Source organism: Apiospora kogelbergensis (assembly GCF_038363985.1).
Source record: "Apiospora kogelbergensis strain CBS 113332 chromosome Unknown utg000005l_segment0_segment0, whole genome shotgun sequence".
Classification (NCBI taxonomy): Eukaryota; Fungi; Ascomycota; class Sordariomycetes; order Amphisphaeriales; family Apiosporaceae; genus Apiospora; species Apiospora kogelbergensis.
In genome coordinates, this window is record NW_027117422.1 from 3,118,592 (window position 1) to 3,146,023 (window position 27,432).

At 56.1% G+C, this 27,432-nt stretch overlaps 10 protein-coding genes across 10 annotated transcripts; 5 read left to right on the forward strand and 5 right to left on the reverse strand.

Annotated features, from left to right (window-relative positions):
• Positions 1 to 11: 11 nt before the first annotated feature.
• Positions 12 to 1,144, forward strand: PG998_007617 (uncharacterized protein; the record flags this gene model as incomplete). The annotated part of the gene is made up of 2 exons (XM_066874433.1): positions 12 to 344; positions 398 to 1,144. 2 exons carry the CDS (start codon positions 12 to 14, stop codon positions 1,142 to 1,144), a joined length of 1,080 nt encoding a protein of 359 aa, XP_066730378.1.
• Positions 1,145 to 1,344: 200 nt separating this feature from the next.
• On the reverse strand, positions 1,345 to 2,602 carry PG998_007618 (S-adenosyl-L-methionine-dependent methyltransferase; the record flags this gene model as incomplete). The annotated part of the gene is made up of 2 exons (XM_066874434.1): positions 1,345 to 1,419; positions 1,499 to 2,602. The coding sequence occupies 2 exons, from the start codon at positions 2,600 to 2,602 to the stop codon at positions 1,345 to 1,347; spliced, it is 1,179 nt and encodes a 392-aa protein (XP_066730379.1).
• A 331-nt stretch (positions 2,603 to 2,933) lies between these two features.
• On the reverse strand, positions 2,934 to 5,840 carry PG998_007619 (leucyl-tRNA synthetase; the record flags this gene model as incomplete). Its single annotated transcript, XM_066874435.1, has 1 exon — positions 2,934 to 5,840. The coding sequence occupies one exon, from the start codon at positions 5,838 to 5,840 to the stop codon at positions 2,934 to 2,936; it is 2,907 nt and encodes a 968-aa protein (XP_066730380.1).
• Positions 5,841 to 7,057: 1,217 nt separating this feature from the next.
• PG998_007620 (uncharacterized protein) lies at positions 7,058 to 8,966 on the forward strand (the record flags this gene model as incomplete). Its single annotated transcript, XM_066874436.1, has 2 exons — positions 7,058 to 8,083; positions 8,139 to 8,966. The coding sequence occupies 2 exons, from the start codon at positions 7,058 to 7,060 to the stop codon at positions 8,964 to 8,966; spliced, it is 1,854 nt and encodes a 617-aa protein (XP_066730381.1).
• Positions 8,967 to 9,576: 610 nt separating this feature from the next.
• Positions 9,577 to 11,180, forward strand: PG998_007621 (uncharacterized protein; the record flags this gene model as incomplete). Its single annotated transcript, XM_066874437.1, has 2 exons — positions 9,577 to 10,989; positions 11,019 to 11,180. 2 exons carry the CDS (start codon positions 9,577 to 9,579, stop codon positions 11,178 to 11,180), a joined length of 1,575 nt encoding a protein of 524 aa, XP_066730382.1.
• A 561-nt stretch (positions 11,181 to 11,741) lies between these two features.
• On the reverse strand, positions 11,742 to 13,068 carry PG998_007622 (Lipase; the record flags this gene model as incomplete). The annotated part of the gene is made up of 4 exons (XM_066874438.1): positions 11,742 to 12,423; positions 12,520 to 12,624; positions 12,727 to 12,889; positions 12,972 to 13,068. 4 exons carry the CDS (start codon positions 13,066 to 13,068, stop codon positions 11,742 to 11,744), a joined length of 1,047 nt encoding a protein of 348 aa, XP_066730383.1.
• Positions 13,069 to 15,792: 2,724 nt separating this feature from the next.
• PG998_007623 (beta-glucosidase-like protein) lies at positions 15,793 to 18,597 on the forward strand (the record flags this gene model as incomplete). The annotated part of the gene is made up of 4 exons (XM_066874439.1): positions 15,793 to 16,057; positions 16,126 to 16,554; positions 16,617 to 17,947; positions 17,977 to 18,597. The coding sequence occupies 4 exons, from the start codon at positions 15,793 to 15,795 to the stop codon at positions 18,595 to 18,597; spliced, it is 2,646 nt and encodes an 881-aa protein (XP_066730384.1).
• Positions 18,598 to 18,936: 339 nt separating this feature from the next.
• Positions 18,937 to 21,958, reverse strand: PG998_007624 (catalytic protein; the record flags this gene model as incomplete). The annotated part of the gene is made up of 4 exons (XM_066874440.1): positions 18,937 to 20,871; positions 20,936 to 21,074; positions 21,320 to 21,462; positions 21,746 to 21,958. 4 exons carry the CDS (start codon positions 21,956 to 21,958, stop codon positions 18,937 to 18,939), a joined length of 2,430 nt encoding a protein of 809 aa, XP_066730385.1.
• A 535-nt stretch (positions 21,959 to 22,493) lies between these two features.
• On the reverse strand, positions 22,494 to 23,581 carry PG998_007625 (uncharacterized protein; the record flags this gene model as incomplete). The annotated part of the gene is made up of 2 exons (XM_066874441.1): positions 22,494 to 23,139; positions 23,256 to 23,581. The coding sequence occupies 2 exons, from the start codon at positions 23,579 to 23,581 to the stop codon at positions 22,494 to 22,496; spliced, it is 972 nt and encodes a 323-aa protein (XP_066730386.1).
• A 3,042-nt stretch (positions 23,582 to 26,623) lies between these two features.
• On the forward strand, positions 26,624 to 27,400 carry PG998_007626 (uncharacterized protein; the record flags this gene model as incomplete). Its single annotated transcript, XM_066874442.1, has 2 exons — positions 26,624 to 26,713; positions 26,789 to 27,400. 2 exons carry the CDS (start codon positions 26,624 to 26,626, stop codon positions 27,398 to 27,400), a joined length of 702 nt encoding a protein of 233 aa, XP_066730387.1.
• Between the last annotated feature and the right edge of the window lie 32 nt (positions 27,401 to 27,432).

Genomic DNA, 27,432 nt, shown 5'->3' on the forward strand with positions numbered 1-27,432 from the left:
CCTGCATCGTCATGTTTTCCCGTCGGCTACGTCCTCTGAGCAGAGGTCTTTGGAAGCAGGCGACCCCTTCGTCGCGACCAACCGCCATTGCCCGGCGCTTCCTCAACACTGTACAGACGTGTCCTTCGCCAACATGCGATTGCGCCGACACCCCGGCCATGCCCGAGGGGCTCCCCATTGACACCAAAAGCCCCTTGAACGGCGTCATGGCTGGCTATGCAGAGCAGCTGCTCGTTTGCACCGGCAAAGAGGACTGGTCCTCGCGCATAGAGGAGGAGAATGGCGGCGACAACTTGGCCGCCGACCTGAAGGAGCTCCTCGGCCGAGGCGGCCTCTACAGCGATGTGAGTTCTTCTCCTCCATGCGAGTGAAAGGGCCGAGATTCGCTGACGGTAAGTGCTCTTTCTTCTCTTTCCTCGCCTTTCAGCCCTTCCACAACATCTCCGTGCTCAATGCCTCGTTCCCTTCCTCCGTCTCGCGGCGACCCGAGGTGCAAACAACCTCGGCCTATCTGCTCCCGTCCTTCCAGTACGTGCCCTTTCTGCCGCGCGTCTCGTTCGATGCGGTGCATGCACTGGTGAAGGGCTACCTGCTGCCCGAGAAGCTGCACCCCATGCACGACGGGTTGTCGCCCATCCACAAGGACCGCCTGACACGCAAAGACGCCTTCCGGCCCCTGCTCCACGGCGTGCGCGACGTCCAGGACGTCCTCATCCTCGTCTGCGGCCACGGCGGCCGCGACATGCGCTGCGGGCTCATGGGCCCCGCGCTGCAGAAGGAGTTCGAGGCCCAGCTGCCCAAGAAGGGCTACGAGGTGATGCGTGGCCCTCTGCTCGACGAGAGTGTGACCGCGCCTTCTCTGTCCGGGCCCGTCGGCGACGACATCCCGTCCACCGCACGGGTTGGTCTCATCAGTCATATTGGCGGTCACAAGTTTGCTGGCAATGTTATCATATACATCCCGCCTCGACTAAATACCAAGGATAATGAACCTCACCCGTTGGCAGGCCATGGCGTCTGGTACGGGCGTGTAGAGCCTAAGCATGTCCAAGGCATCATCGAGGAGACGGTGGTGAAGGGAAATGTGGTGAAGGATATGTTTCGTGGCGCCATCAAAAAGGGTGGCGAGGTCGTCAGGCTATAGATGTGGATTATACACACCAGACCTTGATATGCTCGTAGAAGAAGGAAGACGGCACTGGGCATTTTGCCGGAGTCGCTGCATGGCAAAGAAGACAAACTAACAGATGCCTGGGTCAGTCGGGTTGGGAGGGTATCTGGTCTAGGCCTATGAGACACTGAATAGACAATACTAAAAGTACAAGTGTTCGCGAGGGCATTCAGTCACCTCAGGTGAACAAGAATTGATCTACCATGGCCACTTCCCTTGATAGACACCTTTGTCCCTTCAATGTACGTCTCTGTGGGAGTGATGTTGCTGTTGCTGTTGCTGTTGCCGTTGCTGTCGCTGTCGCCCGTGCCCCCCTTGCTCCTCCACCACATCTGGATAATCGCGCCAGATCTCAATATCTCGCAGCCTTTCGCCAGCTGTCAACGATGCCATTTGCGCCACTCGGAGCGCCTGCTCCAAGTCACCCACCTCGAACAGCATGATCTTGGGCCTCAAGGTCTCGGCCACTTCGCAGAGCCGCTGGTAGAAGACGTCCTCGGGTGCGCAAGGAGCCGATCGCTCGTCGTCTCGAGGACGCGGCACCAGCGCGAGCCGCGGCTCGAAGTTTCGGACTGAGCGGCCCGTGTCGCGGTGGAAACCCTTCGTGGATATGTAGGGTGGGTTGGAAACCAGGACGTCGATGCCGTCGCTTCCTCCTTCCTGCTGGGTGATCGACTCGGACCAGTCATCGGCAAAAATATCAGCCTTCTCGAATCTTATAACCTCGCTGCCGTCGCCATTACCTCCCTCGGATGCGCCGGTGTGCTCGGTTGGTAATAGAGAAGACGGTAGAAAACCCCTCGTGATGTTGTATCGCAGATTCTCCCTTGCGAGCCGTACCGCCCGCTCCTCAATGTCGAAGCCCCAAACCCGCACATCTCGGAATCGCTTGTGCAGCAGCGCGTAGAGCAAAAGCGGGATGCAGCCAGTGCCCGTACAGAGGTCAACGATGCGTAACCTGCTCCGCTTCCCCTCGCTCGTGCCATTTCGACCGTGAGATGCAGCAGCGGAAGCGAGGCGCGCCACGATGTCCTCGGCCAGCGCATACGTCCATGACTCCGTCTCGGGCCGCGGGATCAGCACGCCGCGCCGGCATTGGATTTCCAGCGGGCCGAAAGGCTGGGAGCCAAGAAGGTATTGAAGGGGCTCGCCACGGGCGCGGCGGCGGCAGAGGCCGGACACCACCTTGTTTTCATGATTGCTTCTTCCGTCTCTCCTCACTTTTGCCGTCGGGGCTTCGGAAAAGGACGACGCAGCCCGAGGATGGCGGGCTTGGCCCGGGGAGAGCAAAGCAGCAGCAGAAACGTGTTCCCGGATCCAGCGCAGCTCGTTGCGCGCCGATTCCAGGTCACGGCAGGCGGGCAGCAGAGTTGCCAGGTCCGGGGAGACAGAGCGGGCTCTTTGGAGGAGAGCGGGCGGGAGACGGGGCATGCCGTGCCGTTGCCTGCTTCTGCTTATTGGACCCCTTCCTTCACTCTGGAGACAAGGCGAGCGGAAAAAGCAGGCCCGAGTTCCATCGACGCTCACGGGGGTGTGTTGTGGACAGAGAGGTTGAAGGTTGCCAGTAGAGTGGCGCTCAAAACTCATGCACGCACGCAGGGTCCAGTGCAGTGCCCACTAATAAACACCCGTTATTGGTCAAGGCTGAGGAGAAAGTCGCCCAACGTGTAGATTCAACAGTCGTTGGCATGGCTATCTATTGTCTACGGTATATCTATATCTATGTATAGCACCATACGCCTGCAGCTATTACGCAACTCCATCACAGCAGATAGTTGACCGTCTTCCCGCCCTTGACAACAAATGCCTTCTTCGCCTTGCGGATATCGAAGTTGGCCAGCTTCGTCTGGGCCTCCTCGGTCTGGAGAATCCGGTCCGTCAGCCACTCCTGATATTCCTGGCTCTTTTCCTCCATGCTGCTGGGCCGATGCGGCACTGTCGCTACACAGCGCATCTTGCCGTTGACCATGACGGCGCACTTGATGTAATTGTGCCCAAGCAACTCGATTGTGCCATCCGGCTCCGGCCATGCCGAGTCGAAAATGCTCTCGGTGCGTGGATACAGTGACCTCCAACACTCCTCGGCAAACCCTGGCGTGATCGGTGCCATCATCCGCAGAAGATGGTTCATGGCCGTAACCTTGACCGTCTGCGAGGCGGCCTTGCTATCGGTTATTGTGTTTGTCAGGCTCATCAACAGGGAGACGGTCGTGTTCAGAGAGTAGACCTTTTCATACGCCTTCGTGATTTGCTCGACTGCTTGTTGAGTAGCGCGCCAGATGTCGGTATCAGCTGACCACTGCGCAGCCTGTTCTTGGCCAACTGCAGCTATTTCTTCCTTGACCTTGGTGAAGTATGCCTCGGCGGCCCATTCCGAGTTCTGCTCAGGTGCAGGGCCCAGAGACCGAGCGTAGTCGTGCAGGCGCTTTAGCCACCTCGTCACACCCGCGATCTTGCCTTCGTCCCAATTCACCACCTCGCTCACAGGCGCCTGGAACAACATGTGAGCTCTGGTGGCGTCCGCGCCGTACTTTGAAATGAAGTCGCTTGGGTCTACGCCATTGTGTTTGGACTTCGACATTTTCTCGTACGAAACGCCCGGTTTCTCACCCGTTGTGATCACTAAGGGCTCCGACGGGTTCGAAAGATCAACCTCATCTGGTGTCAAGAACCGACCCGAAGAGGGGTCTGTATAGGTTTTGCCGTGGACCATGCCTTGTGTGATCAGCCTCGTGAACGGTTCCAATACCGACCGGCCATTCTCTCCTTCTACCAGAGAACGCCCAGCTCCGGAAGAATGCATGAGATCAACAACAGCTTTGTAAATAAAGCGTGCATACAGCAGATGGAGGATGGCGTGTTCAACCCCTCCAATGTACAAGTCCACCGGCAGGTGCTCTTTGAACGCGGCTTCGGATACGGGCAGCTCGGCGTTCTGCGGATCTGCGAAACGCATATAATACCAGCTGGAATCGACGAATGTATCCATAGTATCCGTGTCCCTCTTGGCGGCACCTTGGCACTTGGGACAAGTGGTGTTGATCCAGTCTTTGGCCGACTCCAGGGGGTTTCCAGACCTCCCCTCCTTCCAATGGTGATCCACTTTGGGGAGGGTTACTGGCAGCTGCTCGTCGGGAACAGGCTGAGGACCACATGTGCCGCAGTGGACAATGGGTATCGGTGTTCCCCAGTACCGTTGCCGGCTGATGAGCCAGTCACGTAACTTCCATTTCACTACGCCCTTGGCCGAGCCGGTCGCAGCCTGGATAGACTCTACAACTGCCTCGGCCGCCTGGCCAGACGGCAGTCCCTTATGAGCTCCTGCCAGCGATGTCATGTAACCGGGGCCGAGGAATGGCCCCTCTTCCGCACCACTGTCTTGGCCATCCTCATTTGGAGTCACGGCAAACTTGGTGGGCTGGCCTGGCTGATGTGCGCTCCAAAAATTGAAATCTCTCAAGTCATGTGCCGGAACACCCATGAGTGCTCCGGTCTCATAATCTCCACGGACATAACCTGCAACATAGACCGGAAGACTTTCCTTGTTGCCGGATGAGTCTTGAACAGCACTTAAGGGGTTGCTCGCCGTCAAATAGGGTATCCTGTAGCCCTCGGTGGCGCTATGAGATGTTGCATCTGACGGATGCTTCAGGCCTTCGAGATATGAACGCAAATCCGCGTCCTTCTCAGCCAGCTTCAAGACTGTGGGGGATGATGGCGAGAGGGCTATAAACTGCGCGGCGTATATCGTCTCAGGCCGAGTGGTATATACTCTAACGGGCTCACGGACGGTGTCATCCCCTGACTTGACTTGAAAGTCATAGTGTGCTCCAAAATCGCGACCAAGCCAGTTTCTTTGCTGCGCCAGTACTCTCTCAGGCCAGGCGTCGTTCTCTGACAATGTCTCCAAGTCTTGCAGGAGAGACTCCTGGTATTGGGTGATGTGAAAGAACCATTGCTCGAGGTTCCGCTTCTCAACCTTGGCACCCGATCTCCATGAGCGACCGTCGGCATCCACCTGCTCATTGGCCAGCACTGTGTTTTCGACCGGGTCCCAATTGACCTCGGCGGCCTTCCGACCGGCGAGGCCGTTCTTCAACAGCAGCAGGAATATTCGTTGGGTATGCTTGTAGAAGCTCGGGTCGCAAGTGGCGAACTCGCGAGACCAGTCATAGCTCCCATTCATCAACTGCAGTTGCTCCTTCATGCGCTCCATGTTCTCTTTGGTCCAAGCCGCGGGCTCGACGCCCCGTTCGATGGCGGCATTTTCAGCCGGCAAACCGAACGCATCCCAGCCCATGGGTAGCAGCACCGGGTGTCCTTGTAGTCGTCGAAAGCGCGCGACGACGTCGGCGATGGTGTATACTCGCAGGTGGCCGAGGTGGAGCTTGCCTGAGGGGTATGGGAACATGGGCAGTATGTACATGCTCTTCTTGTCGGAGGCAGAGGCAGAGGCGGAGGCGGACTGGACATTCTCGGGTTTCGGTACACGGCCGAGATCCGATTTCCTCTTCTCCCACTCTTGTCGCCATTTCGCATCGAGTGCGGGCAAGTCTAGGTGAGTCGCATAGCACCGGTGAGTAGCAGCTCGAGGCGCACGAAGGGCAGTACGTGACGCTATCAAGTAGTGGCTTCGACAGCCACGGGCCAACCTAGCAAAAGACTGCATTGGAATAATGTCGTGTCATACGGAGGCATATGTCATCTTGGCAGTTGGTCGGGGAACCTGGCAGAGTTGCGCACCGCTTGGATGGACTGGCAGGAGCTTGGCGCTTGTCGCTTGACGCTTGATGGATGGGCTGGAAAGTATCGTCGACTTTTTCTACGTTCGTCATTTCAGAGGGTCACAGCACAGCGTGTGCGTGCGCTGAAGTCGAATTGACCAGTAACACTCCTGCCTGCCTGCAGATGCTTTTTTAGCGTGAAAGCCACCCAGCTAACGTGTTACCGGCCCGTATATGAGGGGCAGGAATTAAGCATCTAGGGGGTGGGACAGGGGGCTTGCGCCGCTGCTGGTGAGCCTCAAGGGCCTGAGAAAGGGCCTGAGAAAGGGCCTGAAAGCGCCTGAAAGGGCCTAAAAGCGCCTTGTCCAGTCTCAGCCAAAGGCCTTGACAACCTCGACCTCGGGCGTGGGGTCCGTGCCATGACTTTGAATCCGCGACAGACAACGCCTAATACAAAGAAATGCAATAATGTCGTAGTGATCTGGCTATCGACAAAGGCAGTCTCGGCGGGTGTCCTCGGCTGCAGCAGACCCATTTCTTGCCCTGGTTTTCTGCTAAAGCTGATGCAAGATAAACAAACACCTGCCAACTGCGCTGGCAACCCGTGAGTGCACAGACGGTTTCGAGGAGAAAGGAGCGATTCTAGCCGGGGGCAGGCATAGGCAAAGGGCAGTAGCAAACCAACATCAAACAACCACGGCCACTCCCAACTACCGCCAAACAAATCTTCCGTCCGTTGTCCTCGAACTCTCAAGCGGACCTCTAACCTCGATCTCGCACCCGTCCGTGTTACATCTCTCCATTCATCAGACTTCAGTCACCAGCTCTTGACACCTGTCTAGACCTCATCCGGCCTGGGCCATACATAAGGTTGGTTACCTTGGCTGCATCTCAATCGTATAATTGCTTTGCGACCACGGCGCCCCCTACATACGCTCGCTTCCTTATCTACGTTACACACACCGCCGCCCGTCTCGATTGGCTTCCGCCTTTGCACGTGGGAGGGAAGGATCCTGCGATTGTTACTCTGCATAGCGTCCAGCCAGCATCATTTGAGGCAATCAGCCAGAGACTTGCGACGCCGGCATGTGGTGATATTTAGTTACCGCCAACGCAGGGATATTATAGAGTCTGGTGCTGCCCAGACTACCATCACATTACTATGCCGGTCAATTCTACGTCGAACCCCCAATCCTACGCCCGAGACTCGCTCGAACTCGCCTCGCTGGCCTCTAGCAGTCGCGGTCCCGATACCTACTCAGACACAGACTCGAGACCCTCGATATCTTCGTCGCGCAAGCTGTCTCTCGAGCAGGATGACCCCCTAGACGACAACAATCCCGCAGGCCGACCTGGCTACGGTCGCGCCGGCCGCGGGCGCACCTTTTCCTCCGTGTCAAATTTCGACTTTGCTCCGAACCTCTTTCCGCTGTCTTCGTCTGCGGCCCCGGGTTATACGCCGTTGGGGGCCCCGACTACGGCAGCGCATCAGAATGGCGGCATGGGAGGTGCCTCTTTAGAAAAACACAAAACACTCACGTATATGAATGGACTGGGTCTAATTATCGGCTTGATCATCGGTTCCGGTATCTTTTCTTCTCCGAGCCAGGTCAATGCCAACGTTGGCTCGCCGGGCGCGTCGCTCGTGGTTTGGGTCATAGCCGGTGTTCTGGCCTGGACCGGAGCCGCAAGTTATGCCGAGTTGGGAGGCGCAATCCCCCTTAACGGTGGTCCGCAAGCGTACCTGAGCAAGATTCTAGGAGAAATGGCTGGTTTTCTCTTTACATGGGTAGCCGTGCTCGTACTGAAGCCGGGAAGCGCCGCTATCATTGCCATTATCATGGGAGAATATCTCGTCAGGGCAGCTATTGGAGTCGAGGCTGAAACGATCAACCCCTGGGTTGGCAAGAGTGTTGCTCTGGTTGGACTGGTCCTGCTGACGTTCATGAACGCCCTGTCTACACGCCTGGGCACCCGCACCAACGACATGCTCATGTTTCTCAAGTTCATTGCCTTGATTGGAGTGACCATTGTGGGTGTTATTGTCGCCATGACAGGCCTTTCCTACTCGGGGCCCGCCAACGTCGAGTGGAAAACCCATGGATGGTTCGAAGGGACCAGTAAAGACGGCGCCCAGTGGGCTGTTGCGATCTATGCTGGTCTCTGGGCCTTTGATGGATGGGATAACGTGAGTACTCTTTATCAGTTCCAGGGCGCGGCAGACAAAACTAACACAGTAGCAGACCAATTATGTCGTTGGAGAGTTCCGAAACCCCGGGCGCGATCTGCCGCGTGTTATACATACCGCGATGCCCCTGGTCATCATATGTTATGTCCTTGCAAATATGGCTTACTTTTTTGTGCTGCCTGCTGCGACCATCAACTCAACCAACACTGTTGCAGTTAATTTCGGCAGCAAGGTCTTCGGACCTGCTGGCGCCCTTATTTTTGCTTTGATCGTGAGCGCTTCCTGCTTTGGTGCGCTCAACTCGCAAACCTTCACCAGCAGTAGGCTTGTCTATGCTGCTGGGAAGGAAGGTTATCTTCCTACCGTATTCGCGCGGATCGGTCTCCATTCCACTGAGCCAGGCCTTACATCCACGCGGACAAGGGGCTGGTTTTCGAAGCGGTTACATGCCATGCTTGGCGACGAGGAGGCGGGCTTGTTCTTCACGCCCGTCAATGCGCTGCTTCTCAATGCCGTTCTCACTATTATCTATATCGTTGTTGGCGAATTTGGCGAACTGCTCACCTTTTATGGTGTTGCTGGGTATACATTTTACTTCCTGACGGTGCTGGGTCTGATCATCCTGCGTGTTAAGGAGCCGAATCTAGAGCGACCCTACAAGACTTGGATCACAACCCCTATCATCTTTTGCTGCGTCAGCTTGTTCCTGCTGTCGCGAGCCGTCTTTGCGCAACCACTGAAGACGCTTGTAGTGGTTGCATTTGTGCTTGTTGGCATCCCCGTGTATTTCTGGAGAATACACGGCCGAGACCAAGTAACGAAGCGCGAGGTGGGAGGCGAGTCGCTGCCTGCCTGGAAATTCTGGAAACGATGGTCGAACTGAATTGGATAATGACGATATATCTTGTGTTTGAGCTGGGGGGGTTCCTTTTTAGATATCGGGTGGGTTGGTTCCCATTGGGATTGCATCAAAGCATTGGCGTAGGGGGCATCGCTATGGTAACGCTTAACCGCAATTGCATAGTACATACATACATACATACATACACACTTGCTTAAACAAAGCATGAGCCTTCTATATGGTCTGTATTATATATATATATATACATAGAAAAGGCTACAGCAGACTTCATTGGCCATGCTCCCAAGAAAATATGTCGGGTGAAGACGGGGTGTTTCCCTGATATCTACAGTGGATCATGCCACGAGCGGAGCCTCGGGCCCGGTTCGGCGATGGCGCCATTTTATCTCATCCATCACGAACAAGCACATGACTAGAGCCGCCCCGATAGATAACGAAACCAGAAGGCATTGGGAAGGTCCATATCTCGGTCGTTTTGCAATCCCACCAGCCAGCAAGCCATATGCAACTATCTCACCTACGACTTGGGATTGCAAAGATCGCTGGTGTCGCATCCAAGTTGTTCTTCCTCGAGACCGGCCACATCAAGCGCACAGCCTTTAGCCGGCCCGGTGCTCGGCCATCTTCCAACATGGGCTCCGTTCCTCACAACAGCGAGGCGCCTCCTCCGCTGGGGCCCTTCTCCGTCGCCTCCGTCGCCATCATCGGTGCCGGGCCCTGCGGTCTCGCCTGCGCCAAGTACCTGCTGGCCCAGAAATCCTTCAAGGCAGTCACCATCTTTGAGCGGAGCGCCGATGTGGGCGGCGTGTGGAACTACAGCACGGCACCGCCCACGGGTTGGAGTACAGACATCGGCGGCTCTGCTGCGCTCGGGGAGGGAAAGGGAAAGGGCGACGGAAAGACATGCCCGGAGACGGAGGTGCAGAAAGACGAAAACGGGAAACCCCTCTTCCCGAGTCCCATGTACGACCAGCTCCACACCAACATCCCGGCCTCCCTCATGCAGTTCTCGGACCTTCCCCTCACCACGCCCGACGACCGCCGCGTGTTCCCCAGTCGCCAGCGCGTGCAAGCCTATCTGCAGGACTACGCGGCCGAGGTCCGCGGCCTCGTTCGCTTCAGCACCGCCGTGCTGGACGTGCGGCCCGACGACGCATCCACCAGGACACCGCGCTGGCACGTCAGGAGCCGGGACCTCCTAGCACCCGATTCCGACGCGGGGGAGAAGTCGGAGATCTTCGACGCTGTGGTCGTCGCCTCGGGCCACTACAACGAGCCGCACATCCCCTCCGCCGCCGGGCTGGCCGAGTTCGTCGCGGCTCACCCCGGCGTCGTCCGCCACTCCAAGCAGTACCGCACCCCGGAGCCGCACCGGGGCCACCGGGTGCTCGTCGTGGGCAACTCGGCCTCGGGGCTCGACATCGCGGGACAGATCCACCCCGTCTGTGAGCCGCCCCTGTACCTCTCGGTGCAGTCGCCGACCCCCGCCGAGGTGAAGCAGCAGGCCCGCGAGAGCGGGTTTGTGTTCGAGGAGGTGTCCACCATCCAGGAGTTCCTCGTCGCCGAGCGCGGCGTGCGGCTGCGCGACGGCACCGTCATCGCGGACCTGGACACGGTCATGTTCTGCACGGGCTGCTTGTTCGCGTTCCCGTTTCTACAGTGCTTCATGCAAGACGGCGGCAACAGCCAAGGTGCCTCCCTGGCCCACGCGCGGGGGCAGCCGCTCGTCACCGACGGCCGTAAGGTGCACGGCCTCTACAAGCACATGATCGACATGCGCTACCCAACGCTCGCCTTTGCCGGCCTCCCCATCAAGGTGATCCCATTCCCCGTCGCCGAGTCGCAGGGCGCCGTGCTGGCGCGGCTCTGGGACAACGAGATGGGTCTGCCGCCTCTGGCCGACATGGAGCAGTGGGAGCGCGACGAGACCGCGTCCCGGATCAAGAAGAAGAGCAACCAGGCGGAAACAGAAGACGAGATCGCTCCCTATCACGTGTTCCCGCCCGGGGGCGACGGGGCCTACATCAACGCCTTGCACGACCTCGTCATGCAGAGCCCTTCTGCTGCAACCAGCGACAAGGGAAGGAGCCACCGCGCTGGGGCGACGAGGAGTTCTGGATGCGCGGCATTTACGCTGAGGCACGGATGGCCTTTGTCAAGTCCGGGAAGAAGGCGGCGAGCCTTGAGGAGCTCGGGTTTACGTACCAGCCTCTGGGGGAAGAGACGAAGAACTAGGAAGCTTGATGAGTATGATGGCGATGTTGGATGATTTTCCCTAGGTTGCACTACACATCCAACAAGATTTAATTCAAGTTTGTATATAGAACTGGCTGATAATGCGCTATAGATAGCGAGGAGCTTTGGATCAGCACACGTTGGAAGCACGAATCTCCAATTGAAGATATTAACGACATGGCATGATGAACATTTCATTAAACAACCTAACCCAAACCGCCAGCTTGCCCGCACAGTATTAAGAAAATAGATGGTTTATAGTCCCCCACACCAGAGGATCGATCCATTTCCAGTGTGACTCGGTCCCATACATGCCCCCCCAGCGCCCAGGCGCCATTCATATCGTATTCCCAACATTAAATTCGTGAAGCCCTTGAAGAAACAAAGCTTCTGGTATCGTACCCACAACAACTAGAACTCGGTGATCCCGCCTGCCCCTGAAACCGACGCTTGTTCCTATCATGATCAGCAAAACCGAAACAAACCACCACCCTTAATAATCATTGTACATGCATGTATGCACTTCTATGTATATCATAGAGTGATATATACGTCTCCACTTTATCCCCAGATATCGTTGAGCGACTGCGCCGCCTTGATATCCTTCTGGGCGTAGTCGTTGACCTTGGCCTCGAGCTCCGGATCGGAGGCGGTCGGCCCATCGACCGCGACGGCGTCCGTGGTGCGGCGCTTGAAGGGCGTGCCATCGGGCCCGCACTTGGCGATGTTGGTGAAGTAGTGGCCGTGGGCGTCGATATCCAGACCAAGTTGGCCCGCGTTGCACATGATGTTGGCGTAGCCCTCGCAGACCTTGATATCAGCGGCCGTGTAGTCAATGGTGTTGGAGTCGCCGTCCGACAGCCAGTACTCGGGGCTGGTGTGGCGGTAGTTGGCGAAGATCGGGGGCAGACGGGGGACCGGGTCGGCCAGATGCGTCACGCGATACTCGAAGCCGGCCTGCTTGGTCACGAAGTCCACGAAGGCCCGGTTGCCCACGCGCGGGCTGCCGTACGTGTACAGGTCGATGGCGTGCCCCGCCGCACGCTGGTACGCCGCGGCCACGGTGGCGACGGCTGCGCCCAGCGAGTGGCCCGTGAAGACGATCTTGTAGTCTGGGTGCGCCTTCGTCGCGGCGGCCAGGGCCGTGTTAATGGGCCCGGCGACCTCCTTGTAGGCGCCGCTGAAGCCGGCATGCAGCAGACAGCCGCCGACGAGATCGCAAGGCTCTTGGAGGAAGACGAAGCTAAGACCATTTGTTAGTACAAATGTTTCGGGGGAAAAGTGCACGTGATGATATGCTTGTTTCTACTTTGGGGGTGTTGAGCATAAGAGAACTTACTTGGTAATCCAGTTGCGAATTGAGTGAGACCCGCGGAATGACAGCACAATTAGCTTGTTCTTGGGGTCTGTGGAGAGGAAACCTTGGATATCGGTCACGTCACCGCTAACGGCCGGGGACAGGCATATGGTCAGTTTTTCATCTACACGATTGCGAAAAGCAAAAGAGCCAGGAACCCGCTAGGCTGGTTGGGCAAGAAAGACTCACGCAAAGGTAGCGGCCACGACAGCACCGGCGGCGGTAACGGCGGGACACACATTCTCCGCGCAGGTCACGGTAGAGCCAACGGGCGCCTCTGAGTTGCAATAACTGGCCCCTGCATACTCAGCATAGAAGTCCAGGCGGCTGACTTCTTCTGAGGTGACGGATTCTAGAACGTTATAGTAGCTTGGTCAGCTTTCTATAGTATTAGGGTTTTAGGAGAAGGTCGACCCCGCGGAGGAAAAACTTACGTCGCGACGCCAAGTACAGACGAAGGCTGTCAGGGACCGGGCTTGCAACAGCAGTAAGGGCAAGGCTCGAAACGAGAGACCAAGTAAATGACTTCATTTTGGGAATTTGGCTGACAGGCAACGAGCAATAAATCAAGAGCAAAGCTTAAAAGGAGAGAGGATATATATAAGGACGGCAGGCTGCTGTATCGAGACAGAGGTCGGGAATGACTGGCGTAGGGGGCGGGATGCAGCTTGTGGTGTAGGGTATAAGATAGTGAGACCAGTGCTGCTGATCATATCCCGAAAGCTGAAGGCCATAGTCGCGCTCTGTTATATACTGTATAGACCTGCCCTATGGACGGCGCTGAGCCCAATTTGGCAGGAGAGAATGACAAAGGTCCATAAGGGCACGATGAATGAATGTTCTTCCCCCAACGAACGCATGATGGAGTCGGAAATGGATCTCGTCGAACCCTTCACGGTGATCATTGGCCAAGGGTCCCTTCATCGTGAGGGATGCATTCTTTTTTTCTCTCGGGACTGCTTCGATGGCGGTAGCCTCCCCTACAGTCCCCTGTAAGTAGCGGGAACTTGTCAATACAACGGGGCGGTTGTGTATGTGCTATAGTAAAAGCGCCATGCGCCCCCGGTATTAGTTGTCCTCGTGGTGGTAATTGCTACATTCTAGCACTGCAATCTGATCTTTCGAAACGTCCCGATGCAATATAGTGGTGGGCGTGCCGCCAAGAAATGGGGTGTCCTTTCCATCCTTGGCTATTGTTCCTGGCTTGCAGATCGGGAGCGGGCCCATTTGCGAAAACAGTGACAGCCCGACAGCCCTCCTCGGCGAAGAAGAAGACTGTGTGGGTGGGCATGCGCGCAATTGGTGCGTTAACCAGCCAAGTCGGGGCCCTGCCTTGCCGTCGTAGTGGTTGTTGAGAAGCAGCAAGTTGGAAGGCTGAGTCCCGTCTGACGGAAATTGTTGGGGGCGCAAAGGCTATGTATGAATGACAAGACATAATACGATGTGCATCGGTCTCTCGTCTCATCTCATCGCAATCTCATCCCATCTGGCCGACGCGGAACCGAGGCCGAGCCATTGTCGCATGTATGCACATCAAAGCCATCCCCTCGAGTTTGGCTGCCACGCCGGCGCCGTGCAATGCAAGCTGCAGATTGATGAATGCGGATATGCCCGCCCGTCTGTACTGGGAGTGCACTTTTTAGCCTGACACTACTGTGGGAAATGCCACGACGGTGGGGGAGGAAAGCGCCCAGCGCCTGCTGGACGAGTGACACCGCAACGGCGTTAAGGTTGACCAGCAGCCAGACAGTTTGGACATGACTTGGCCGATGCTACTCTGTCCAGTCAGGCCGCCGCAAAAGATGTCAGCTCGCTAGGCCAGAAAGGATGCTTGGTTACGAGTCAAGAGACGTTATACTCGTGAAGTTCCAGTGCCTGGGTGCCTACACAGAACAAGGTAGGCCCCTGCCTTTTCTCGAGTGCCTGAGTAAGTAGAGTAGCACGGCCTGATGTACCGACTGCCTGGTAAGCTACGCTGCCATCTAAATCTTATCATCTAATCAATCTCCAATGCTACGTATTTGCGCCGTACGTCAGGTGCTTCCCGCACACGTGTCGAGCGGACTCTGACACTCGAGGTGAGTGCTGGGAAGGACGGCACTTTCTTCCTTCGCATGCATGCCATGTGCGGGTGCTGCTCGGGGAAGGCAGCTCTATCGAGTTTAGTCCGGGCTGGGGACGCACTTGTCAATCGGTCTGGGGAGGGTTGCAGTCGCAGTTTCCAGCTGAGGGAACGGGTTCTGAACGGGGTGCAGCTGCTGCAGCTGCTGCAGCCGGTGCATAGAGGGAATAAGATTCCAGGCATGACTTGCCGCATTGGGGCCCTGTCAATGACGTGAAGGCGCACCCAAGCGGGCTGGCTTCCACACCAGCTGACCGACCACCTGCCTGCTGCCCAGCGGCGCCCATTACTAACTTCGCATGCGCTGCGAGTGAATGGATGCCACCTTCCCACTCTGGACCATGGCAGCTTCCGGCGGCCGAGCAGGCCATTCCTGTCTGAGCAGGCTGCAGGCCATCCCTCAGGCAGCGGCACATACATATGCCGACGGGAGAACGAGAGAACGAGAGAACGAGAGAACGATAGAGCCAGAGAGTCGAGTGGGGTGTTCCTCAGCGTCGCATTCACTAGTCACCTTCCCACAACTATCTCGCTTACGCCGCTGGCTGCCTTCTGCCCAGCCTGCCCGCTATACCCTCCCGACACCAAGTTGAAGATCCAAATCTTAGGCTTAGCCATGTGTAGGCCTAGCCATGTGTATGTAATATCTGGACATCTCTCAATTCCATGCGCCATGCCTCCTGCCCGCCCACCGCCTGGCATGGGGTGCCACCCCCTGCCACTCGCACCGCCTACTACGATCCGCCGAGACATCGGCACCTCACATGTCATTTTCGCTGGCTTGCTGGGGCTCCGTCGGCTTCGGGCCCCGTGGCCCCATTCTCGTCGCTTTGCCGTCCAGTCTTCACTGTAGCGAGCATGATCTGGTGTGACAAGGACGACTATTAAGGTGCACGGCTGCTATTGTTCCATTGAGCAGCTCAGAGCACGTAAGAGCTGCTTGGCCAGGCCCATGCTCTGTCGGTGCCCAATATATATATATATATCTCTCTCCATATCATTCACATATGCCCCAAACACGCTTGCTCTAGTTGCTCCAAGTGCTTCGCTGTCGCTTGACTTGCCCTCCCTCCGTCATACCTCCTCGGGCGCCTGTCGTTTGTCAAGTTTTCGACCCCTCTTTTGTCGTAGCCATGCATCTTTTGAATTCCGAGTCTCCTTCGGGACTTCAGACCCTGTCTCTCTTTCTTCTGTCCAGCGTGGTTGGTACCGCCTCCGGTGCCGCGATCCAAGCCCGGGCCGTTCCCGCCCCCTATGTTGCCGCATCCTACTACCCGGCGCCCCATGGCGGATGGGCCGATGACTGGGCCGATGCCTATCAGAAAGCCGTCAAACTGGTTTCGCAAATGACTTTGGCCGAGAAGACCAACATTACCGGCGGAACTGGGTTTTTCATGGGTAAGCTTCCTGGCATCCCCATTCATAGTACTGACCCGGGCCTTTCTTCTTGCTAACATGTAGACAAGGGCCTTGCGTGGGAAACACTGGCAGTGCGGACCGCTTAGGATTCCCCCAGCTGTGTCTTCAAGATGGGCCTTTGGGTGTGCGCACGACGGGAAACGTCACCGCCTTCCCTGCGGGTATCACGACCGGCGCTACGTTCGACAAGAAGCTGATGTACGAGAGAGGAGTCGCACTTGGCCAGGAGTTCAAGGGGAAAGGGGTCAACATGTACCTGGGCCCTTCGGTCGGTCCCCTAGGCCGCAAACCCCGTGGTGGGCGAAACTGGGAAGGCTTCGGATCGGACCCTGTGCTGCAGGCTTTCGCCGGAGCGGAGACGATCAGGGGAGTCCAGGACCAGGGTGTCATCGCCGTTCTCAAGCACTTGATCGGCAACGAGCAGGAGATCCAGCGCATGTACAACGTTGCACAGCAAGGCATCAGCGCAAACATTGGTATGTGACAGACGAGGGGCAGATTGTGTTCATCCGTGCGTGCTAACAAACACATCCACTAGACGATCGAGCCATGCACGAGTTGTACCTGTGGCCGTTTGCTGAAGGTGTCCGCGCCGGCACCGGTGCTGTCATGACCTCGTACAACGCTGTCAACGGCTCTGCCTCGTCTCAAAACGCGTACTCTATTAATGGACTTCTCAAGGAAGAGCTCGGCTTTCAGGGTCTGGTCATGACGGATTGGCTGGCCCACATGTCCGGTGTGGCCTCTGCTTTGGCCGGCCTGGACATGTCGATGCCTGGCGATACGCAGATTCCCGTGCTTCCCGGTACAGCGTACTTCATGTACGAGATGACGCGGGCGGCGCTCAACGGTAGCGTCCCCATGGACCGCATCAATGATATGGCAACCCGTGTCGTTGCTGCCTGGTACAAGCTGGGACAGGACAAGGACTACCCGCGCCCCAACTTTTCTTCCAACACGCGCGACAGAACGGGCTTGCTGTATCCCGCTGCTGTCTTCTCCCCGTCTGGCGTCGTCAACCAGTTTGTCAACGTCCAGGCCGACCACAAAATCATCGCGAAGCAGGTCGCCCAGGACGCCATCACCCTCCTCAAAAACGACGGCAACCTCTTGCCCCTCTCAACCTCGGCGCCCCTCAAGGTATTCGGCACCGACGCCCAGGCCAACCCGGATGGCATCAACAAGTGCGGCGACAAGAGCTGCAACAAGGGCACCCTCGGCATGGGCTGGGGCTCGGGCAGCGCCGACTACCCCTACATGGACGACCCGATCAGCTCGCTAAAGCGCAAGGCGGGCAACGTCGAGTTCTGGAACACCGACTCGCTCCCTAAAAATCTGCCGGACGCGACAGCCGACGACGTCGCCCTAGTCTTCATCAGCTCCGACGCGGGCGAGAACTCATACGAGGTCGAGGGCAACCACGGCGACCGCGACAAGTCGGGCCTCCAGGCGTGGCACAACGGCGACGAGCTCGTGCAGAAGGCCGCCGAGAAGTACAGCAACGTCGTCGTCGTCGTGCACACCGTGGGTCCCATTGTCATGGAGCCCTGGATCAGCCTCCCGTCGGTCAAGGCTGTCGTCTTCGCCCACTTGCCCGGCCAGGAGGCCGGCGACTCCCTCACCGAGGTCCTCTTCGGCGAGGTCTCGCCCTCGGGCCATCTCCCCTACACCGTCCCCGTCGCCGAGTCGGACTACCCGGCCAGCGTGTCCATTGTGCCCAGCGGCCTCGGCCAGCCCCAGGACACCTTCTCCGAGGGTATTTACATCGATTACCGCCACTTCCAGAAAAAGAGCATCAAGCCGCGGTACGCCTTCGGCCACGGCCTCAGCTACACCAGCTTCGCCTACAGCGACGTCAGCATCAAGGCCGTCACGCCTCTAAGTGCCACCCGCCGCAGCGCCCCGCCAAGTCTGCCGACCCCATCGCGGCCATGAACAACACGATCCCGGCCGCGTCCGAGGCCCTGCGGCCTAAGGGCTTCAAGGACATCTTCCGCTACCGCTACAGCTTCCTGGCCGAGAACGACGCCAACAACGCCCAAGCAGACGGCGCCGCCGGCAAAAAGTACAGTAGCTACCCGCCAGGCTACTCGACGACCCAGAAGACGGCCGATCAGACACCAGCCGGTGGCCCCTCGGGCGGCAATCCGGCCCTCTGGGACGTCGCCTACACCGTCTCGCTGACCCTCACCAACAACGGCACCACGCACGCGGCCAAGGCCTCGGCACAGCTCTACATCCAGTTCCCCGAGACCGACAATGCCAAGTACGACACCCCCGTCCTGCAGCTGCGCGACTTCGTCAAGACGGCCACGCTGGCACCCGGGAAGAGCGAGACGGTCGAGCTCACCATCACGCGCAAGGATGTCTCTGTCTGGGATTCCGAGCTGCAGAACTGGGTCGTGCCGAACCCCGAAGGCCGGTTCAAGTTCTGGGTCGGCGACGCGAGCGACTCGTTCGGCGCCGTGTGTTACAGCGATTCGACTGCGTGCGAGGTTGGCATTGCCGGGCCGTTGTAGTGCATATCTGTTAATGAATGATCGGAAATATGACGTTGATTACATTACGATAGGGGACAACGGGTAATTATCTTGGCTATATTGTGCTGTATATATTGAGGCCACTGTTAGTGGTACGTATCTAATCCGTAATGCCATAATGGGGATATCTCATATTATATCTTTCGCATTTGATTTCAGGCGGCCTAGGTACAGCAGTCAGATGTCAAATACCTTGAGTGTGTGTCCGTCGATGTTTGTGATTTCATGTCTCCTACTAATTTCTACTGGACTGTTCTTCAATTTCCTGTTGTACCATGCCATCCGCGATCCTGTCTCCCGGCTAAGAGGCGCAAGTGATCATCCCATGTCCCAGATGGCGCGCTTCGTAGCATCCTCCTGTACCCATGAGATGATCATGTCGCCCATGTCACCCACCAACTTGTCGTAATGCGGCCCCGGGAAGAAGAGGCTCGTGTGTGCCTCGACCTCGTCCATGTCCTTCATGAAGACCTTGATCCACTTCGGGTCGAGCTGGCCTTTAACCTTGCTCGGCAGGGTGCAGAACTTGCGTTCCTTCAAGGGTTTGGGAGGCTTTTCCGCCTTCTTCTGTTCCTTCTTGGCCGATCTCGGTGACTCCGATTCGCTGCTAGAAACCCGAGACAGCGATGCTTCCCCTTCCGCCGCCGGTGTATGCGAGATCGAGCGATCCGCGCGCGCACCAGTGGCCCCCGCGGAAGGTCTGGGCGCGACCGCCGCCGCCGTATCAGCGAGCGAATTCTGCCTCTCCTCGATACCGTCCGCAAGGATTTGGATGGCCTCTTCATTTTTCTGGCGTTGCTCCTTGGCTTCCTTTTCAGTCTCCTTTCCCCGCTTCTCCGTCTCCTGGACGGCCTCGCTATCCTTTCGACTCTGCTCCTTGGCCTCCTTCTCAGCTTCTTTCCCACGTTTCTCGGCTTCTGAGGCTTGCTTCTTGGCCTCCTTTTCGCGCTTGGCAGCTTCCGAGGCCAGTTTCTTCTTGCGCTTGTCGATTATCTTCTGTCGCTCCTTGATTGTCTTCTCGCGGTTCTTCACGGTCTGCTCGTACGCCTTGTGAACGCGCTTGGATTCCTTCTCCGCCTGTTTGCGAGCGTCCTTGTCTGTGTATTTCGTGCTATCGAACGGCTCCGGCTTCTCAGGCAGGTCGGGGACCTTGGGTAGACTCAGTTCCAACTCGGAAAGCTCTTTAGCAGCAGCGTCCATATCAGGGTCTTCGTTTGCGCCCTCAGTCGCTTGCGAGGATGGCCCCGCACCCGCAGTTTCATCGCCCGATTTTCTTTCTTGGGCGGCCGATGATTTTTCTTCTGCGGCTGTATGACCGGATGTTTCTTCGTCAGCGGACTGTTCTGACTGCCGATGCCCCGCGTCTTCCGCTTTGTCGGAATTGTCGTCTTCATCCTCCATCGGTACCGGGTCCATCATTTCGAGACTAGAGACTGACTGATGATCAGTATCACGGGATGGTCCAGCAACAGCATTCTCTTTAGGAATATCCGGAAGACTTCCTCTGGACGGCCATTTTCGCCCATCGTCACGGACGTCCCCAATGGAAGCTCTTGGAGTTGATGACTTCGAGCCGCCTGCGGAACCCGGGCCATCAGCCATGGCCTTTTCAATCTGCTTGCGGTCCGCGGCGTCCATCTCCTTCGAGACTTTCGGTTTCTTGGGGTGCCCATAGCACACCGTGTAGTACTGAACGAACCGGACCTGAGGTGGAACATGAGGGAATCCATGGTTCTTTATGTCATCAATATCCTCTAGTTTCCGTAGGTTTTCGTATCGGACCTTCAGGCAATTGAAATCCATCAAGACGCTACCAAACTCAAGATGCGACATGATGTGGTGGCTGGCAGCGTCGATTATCCCTTCCGAGTTGTGCTTCTTGACGAAGTGGACAATATTCTTCCACCAGCTGCGATCCTTGAGACGGACATCATTTGGGAACTCGGGGTCGAAGTTAGGGTCCATAGTCATCCTAGGTGGTAGACCTGGGACAGAAGTGGGTGGATCTGACGAGGGTGATGTGGGCGTTGAGCTTGCAAGATCTGAATGCAGAGAAGGCTCCGGTGATGTGATACTAGACGTCCCCTGGGTAGAGTCTCCGGGAGGCTTGGGGGTGTCCGTCTTGGAACGGAACAGGCTGGAGAGGCCAGCTACAATGATGCCGGGATGGAGGCCCAGCAAAGGCGCGTCCAGGTTGACTGTTCCCAGGATTCTATTTTGAAAGTAGTTGGGGCTGTTCTGATCCCACGATTGCTGTTGGGTTCGTTAGCATATGTGGCCTTCGCATGTGTAGCATACGAGAAGGTAATGATCATACCATGAGAGCAACGTCGGCGGCCAGGAGACCGCCCATGGAATGGCCGACCAAAACGACATCCGTCGTGGACGACTCATGTGGCTGGAGCCAACGGCTAAAGTTGTCACGGGCGACCTCTATGGCCTTGTACGTCTTGTACCTGGGATATATCTTAGAGTGGACGACGTGCGTGTCGACGAGCGCATCCCTCAGATATCTATGCACGTGGGCGGGGAAGGACTGGAAGGAATGATCTGTGCCCATGAAGCCATGGATGTAGACGACGAGCAGCCTGCGCTTGGATGCGCCGTCATAGTTCGACAGTGATGGCACAAGCGACTGGGTCGAATTGGACCGAGGATCCCCCGTGACAGATGGCTGCTGTAGGCCGGGGGCGGGTCATACTGGCTCCCGCTATCTTCTGCCGCATCTGCATCTGCGGGAGGAGCAGACTTCCAGTCTTGAATGTTCATGGTGCCGGGTTGACCTGGTAGAAGTCGGCCGACTGTGTTGCGAAGGGCAGGCAATGGCTCAAGAATAGGCACCGGCTATATCCACAGTTGGCGGGGTTCCAGGATCGTGATAACTGACGTCAAATCATGGCGTCTTCGGGCAACAATTGAGTGGTGAGGCTGTTTCAAGGATAGAGCAAAAGCAACGGCAAGCTTGCCTAGATACGAACAAACAAATAACAACAATGCGATAAAACTGCTGATTGCCTAGGAAGTACAGGTAAACGCTGTGGGTAAACAGAAAGACGAGGGTCCGTTTGTAGATTCGGGCTGGGTTTGCCAATCGAATGTTGGCTCCTTCCACATGTTGATTACATACGCGACCCAAGGCGATTTGGTCCAAGATTGATTGGATTGGTTCCCTCTTTGGCTTTTGGGCATACGCGGACATGCGGGCAGGCGGAACCGACCACCACCGGCCGGCCACCGAGCCTGGCCTCGGATCTGCATCTTGTGTTTTCTGAATACTGCACATCGACACCAGCAAACCCACATCTAACGTAGACAGAATGCAGGTAAAGAAGTTTGGCATGATGGATGGCGGTAGACCTTATTCGTCCTCACGAGCACACGGTGGTTCTTTGTCACATACATGTCCCTACAATGGGAGAGATTGCTAAGAACCGAGAGGTTGGAGAAATGATTCTTTTAATTCTGTGTCAAGTCAAGGTATATGTATCTACAAGAGAGCAGGTGACGTCGTACCCCGTAGGAGGACCGTCGAATCCATCGTGCTCAGTTAGTTTTGCTGCTTTTGGTGTCGCAAAAAGTTCATGAAATGACTGCCCCCAACGCCTTGCTAAAAAGAGGAAAACTGCAAACAATAAATGCAAGGACCGTAGAGGCCGGCGCTTAAGGCCGTGAAGCCGGCTCTCGTTGTCCTCATCAAGGGAACAAACGGCCTCATTACGCTTCGTAGCGCGTAGACCATTAATAATAAATCCGTTCCAGGATTCGGGGTATCATGTTCCAATCCCGCTGTAGCCATTTCGTACACTTCCACCAAACGATGAACCGGTTCCGGGGTTCTATTGCACAACGTTAGTGATGAGGACGAGAACAATCGACTACGGCTGGACTGTAGTCACCTGTTTTCTCCTCTTCAGCTTCGACGACCGATCCTCGCCTTCGCCAGTTGAGTAGCCTGACGCCGCGCCTTGATCGTCGTCAGGAAATCCGTCGCCGTAGCCCTCAAAACTGCTGTCTTGGTAGCTTCGCTTCTTGCCAAATCGTTTCACTCGATCGACCTGCGGCACCTGCAGCTTGCTCGCATTGCCGTTACCGCTGGCGGCCCCCACGGGCGTGCCGGGCGTGGCTTTCTTCAGACCCTCCTTGGGTTTCTTCGTCACGACGCTGGGTGCCAGATCACCGAGCACCGAGCTATCCCAATCATCCTTTGGGACTAGACCTCTTGCCATGGTCATGGCCCGCGGCAAGCTTGATTCGACAGTGCTTGAAAACCCTCGCTCAACCTCCTTGCCTTGTACTTCATGTACATACCATTCGGACTCGGGATATAGTACCATATGCATAAAGCTGTCTGGACCCCAGGGGTCCTTTTCGACCTTATCGAAATGACCATTGACACCGAGCGATTTGATGTGACCCTTGTACGTCTTACGTAGAGCGTTCTTTTCTCCATTCGGCTTTGTCCGTGCAACCTCGGCGGCAATGCCGGTCAAGCCGAACATCGCGAAAAGATCTTCAGAGACGCTTGGTAGGGACGCAGAATGGGCTATAGAGGAGCAGAGGGTCAACCATATGTTCTGCACGCCAAACCAGGGACAAAAGCTGCTTCAGTCATCTCAATCATAGATAGGGTGCCTTACGAGTTCTGCAAAGGGAAGTACTTTTCACCGACGTCCATGTGCAGGTCTTCGATACCGAGTCTGCGAGGATCTTCGAGGTGGGCCTTCTTGGGCCCTTGCTCGCCCATATCGTCGGGCATCCGTTTCCGCTTGTGTGGCGAGTCGGCATCCGACATGGCGATGTCGTGCGCGGAATCGCCGTGCTGTATTGAACCGTTGACGCTGTGTGCAGGAGTTGGAAGAGTGGTTATTGATGTCATGGAAGAATTCATGCTGCTCGACAAGGGGTCCGCGGTGCTAGGCGATAACTGCGACGGACTCTGAGGTGTTTGTGGATTGAAGGACATTGTGGGCATTGATTTCCTCACGCCGGTCGGGGCGGCGGGTGCGGCAGGAACAATGGTCAATTCCGTCGATGAGTAGAACAAAACCTGAAGCCGTTATGACGATGCAGCGCTGTCAACAAGAATGGAGCCGGTTCGGTGGAGTTGAGGCCGGAAAAACCAGGACGCTAAAGGCCGACCGACTAGAGTGGTTGGAAACGGGCAAATTGCGGGAAAAGCGATATCGTCAAAGGATAAACAACCCAAGAAAACCTTTGTGATGTTGCGCACAATCGAATAAGGGTCCGGCCAAGGTGAGGCAATCGTGCTGTAGGCAGCGAAAAGAGATATCCGTCGTTGCTCGTTCGGCCGTATGTTTGCCGTGGTGATGGTCGTCGTCGTTGTCGCGCGAAAATGCCGCCCTCAGGACCGGTTGGGGTCGCCCAAGAGACCCAACTTCGCAGCCTGCATGCACAAATTTAATTGGCCGCGGGCACTTTTTCGGATCCTTCTACTTCAAAGAATGTGAATACAGCAGCGACTGCGATGATTTTGATGTCGCAGAGTTCGGTGCTGTTCGGCGCTGGTCGATGTCGTCGTTTGGCCAGAAGAGGGAGATAGATGATGGTGAAGGGAAAGCTGAGATCAGCAGACAAACTGAAGGGGGGACGGATATGGGTTTCGATTGTGACGGGGCTGGATTGGGCTAGAGAGAGAGAGTGTGTGGGTAGACAATTCACAGTACCAGCCACACGGTGAGAGAGTGACTGGGAGGGAAGCAGGATGGGCGTCTGTGACTGGTCTGAGGGCGCTACAACCAGGCTAAAAGGCTGTTGGTCTGACCTGGGCCAGCCGAATGAATACAGTGCAAATTAGCAAGAATAGAAACCGAATGCTAGGTACAAAGAGACGGCCTCCACCCTGCCACCCCTCTCCCATCGGTCAGTGTTGCCTGCGAAACCTGAACACGCCTTGTTCGCTTAAGCTCCGCTTCCTTTCAGCACCACACACCCCCTTGACCCACCGCCCATTGTTCTGCCTAGTCTACCTGCTACCCTCAAAAAAGGTGGAATGCCATGATAGACATACACCCCTTGAAGTCCAGTTTGACGATTCCACAGGTCCGTGAGTTTTCTTCGTATCACGTTCTCTCAAGATCGATTAAAGCCTTTATTCTTCCTGTCACACCGTACCTACCAACCGTTTCCCCCTGCCGCGCCGCTGAACTGATTTTCTCAGCTTTGAGACTGTAGCCGGAGTTCATCCCATCAGCAACCGCAAGGGACCATCCAACTGCACCGTGTATACATACCTTACCCAAGAATGGCGGCTTCGTCGTTTTCTCTCTCTTCCTTCTCACATTGGAGCGCGAAACGCCCAAGCCCAGCAAGAGACGGCTAAAAAGTACATGTACATCCAGGATTTACTCACAAAGGGAGAACCCACCCAAAACCAGATATAGGGTCCCGTGGTGCATGTGTATAAGTAAACGTCTCCCATGATGTACATGCTGCTTGGATTGCAAACACCAGGCAAGCCGGTTCAATTTAGGATCTCGTGATCGCCCCCAATTGTTGTTGGCAAGTCCGCCGTACAGTATGACGGAGATATCGAGTCCTAGAATATGAGTCCGACTAGCCGTTATTGATTATATTGCACACCGACTTAATCAACGCTCACGCACTCGCTCATGTCGATTCATAATCGGCTCTTGACCTTTACTTTACACCTGCGAATATATGTAGAGAACTCCTCGAATTGATGGTAGGTAAAGAGTGACATGAAACCACAAAGATGTGAAAGGCTTGGTGTTTCGGTACTATTGTTACAGTTCGCAAGATAGCAAATGTCATAAGTAGCACATAGGCATTGAACGACGCTGGCAGCTGGCATGGGGGTACGGGATTTGATAGCACACCATCTGCCCGAAACCGCCGTTGTCGCCCATAACTGCTCACTTGAAAGATACATCCTTTTCTAGGGAAACGACAAGGAGCTTGCTGCTTGCTTTATTTAGCCCTCATATTAGGTACCTTACATGACCCCGAGCTTTCAGCCCTTGACGTGCCCTGCATCTCCCATGCTCAAGATTTCCACTAACTACATTCACGAAATGGATAGGTAGGTTAACTCATTCATATACACTCGGTTTCTGGTAAGAAGTTGGTGGGTATGGTGGTCATACACAGTGAGTGCGTCGGCGGTAATCTGCGTGTCTACACCCTTTCTTCTCAGTCGCAGGTCAGCCTTCGCCTCTGGTCGTCGACGAGAGTAAATATGTGCTCACCCACACGAGAGGAGGAAAACCAGGCGAGTCAGTGTTGAGAAACCTTTCCGAGGGAGGTCTGGATTACACTACGGTGATGGCGACTTGGGGTGGGGCGCGCTATTGGAGGATCCCCAGTCAGGGAGCAAGCGGCTATCCGATTGATTTGATGCACGCAGCACGCAGCGCAACGCAGTGACGCCTGGCGCCACCGCTCCATGCCTTTTGAACCCAAGGCCCAAGGCAATACTGGCAAGGTTACGAACCCATCCCAGTTTTGGGGCATTGGGGGCATGACAGAAACCTTCGGCAGGCCCAGCACAGTCAGTACCTGGCGGGCACTGGCGTCAGTTCGCAGTCCTGCGACAACTCTTTAAAACCCAACTAGACCCTCCCCCCGCCCTTTTCCCAACTCCAGGTTGTACTTGCGTTCCTGCTGGAGGCTGCTGACTTGACCGGCGACTCAACTTCTTTTCCTTTCTCCATCTGACTTCTCTCTCCGGTGGCTTGTGTCTTACCTCCCACTTGCATTCCTTGCCTACCTGTTTCCTCACCACTGCCAAACCGACCGGGGTCTGCACAAAGGACTCGTTCTCGCTTCCTTAAGGTGGTCAGCCAGTTGACTTGGACCTGACCCAGGCACGCGGCGTACTTTATAAACCCACCTGCCCTCGATGGTTTGATTTGAGTCGAGAGATTTTCCCAGACAACTATTGCGAACAACTTTTCACTTCCGGCACGCCTTTGACTCACAATCAATCACAACCCGCACACAAATCATACGACATTACAGCATCAAGATGGCTCCACGAGCAGGTCTTAGCGGTGCCAAGCACCGTCTCATGCAAGAACTGGGAGAACTTCAGAAGGAGCCGTGGGTTAATATTGATGTGAGAAACACCCGCACACGCTGATCCCTATGTGTTTTTTTTGGAGCTGAACTAATCTCGTATATTTTGCTTCAGCTCGTCAACGATAACCTGCTTCACTGGAAGCTGGGCCTGATGGTCATCAACTCGGACAGCAACTTCAATGGTGGATATTTCAAGGCGGAAATGCTTTTCGAGAACGAGTATCCGTACAAGCCGCCGACGTTCCGCTTCATGATTCCTATCTACCACCCGAACGTCTACCCCGACGGTAAACTATGCATATCGATTCTCCATAATCCTGGCGAGGACATTATGTCGGGCGAGGACGCCAGTGAAAGATGGTCGCCGTTGCAGGGTGTTGAGTCGGTCCTACGCTCTGTACTCCTCCTCTTGGATGATCCTGAGATCAGTTCGCCGGCCAATGTGGACGCTGGTGTCATGTACCGGGACGACCGAGCCAGTTACAATAAAAAGGCAGCCGATGTTGTGCAGAGGTCGAAAGCAGATATCCCGGCAGGATTTGTTATGCCGACCACCTTGGACGCGACACCTCCCCCAAAGTCGGTCGATGATGAGGCAGCATTCTGGGCCGAGAGTGACGAAGAGTTGGACTTTGGCGGCAGCGACACGGGCGATGAGGATATGGCCGACTTTGACGAAGATGGAGAGGACGAAGACGGTGCCAGCGAGGACGAGGATTCTTAGCGGGCACAAAACTCCGGGGTGGGCTCCCAGAT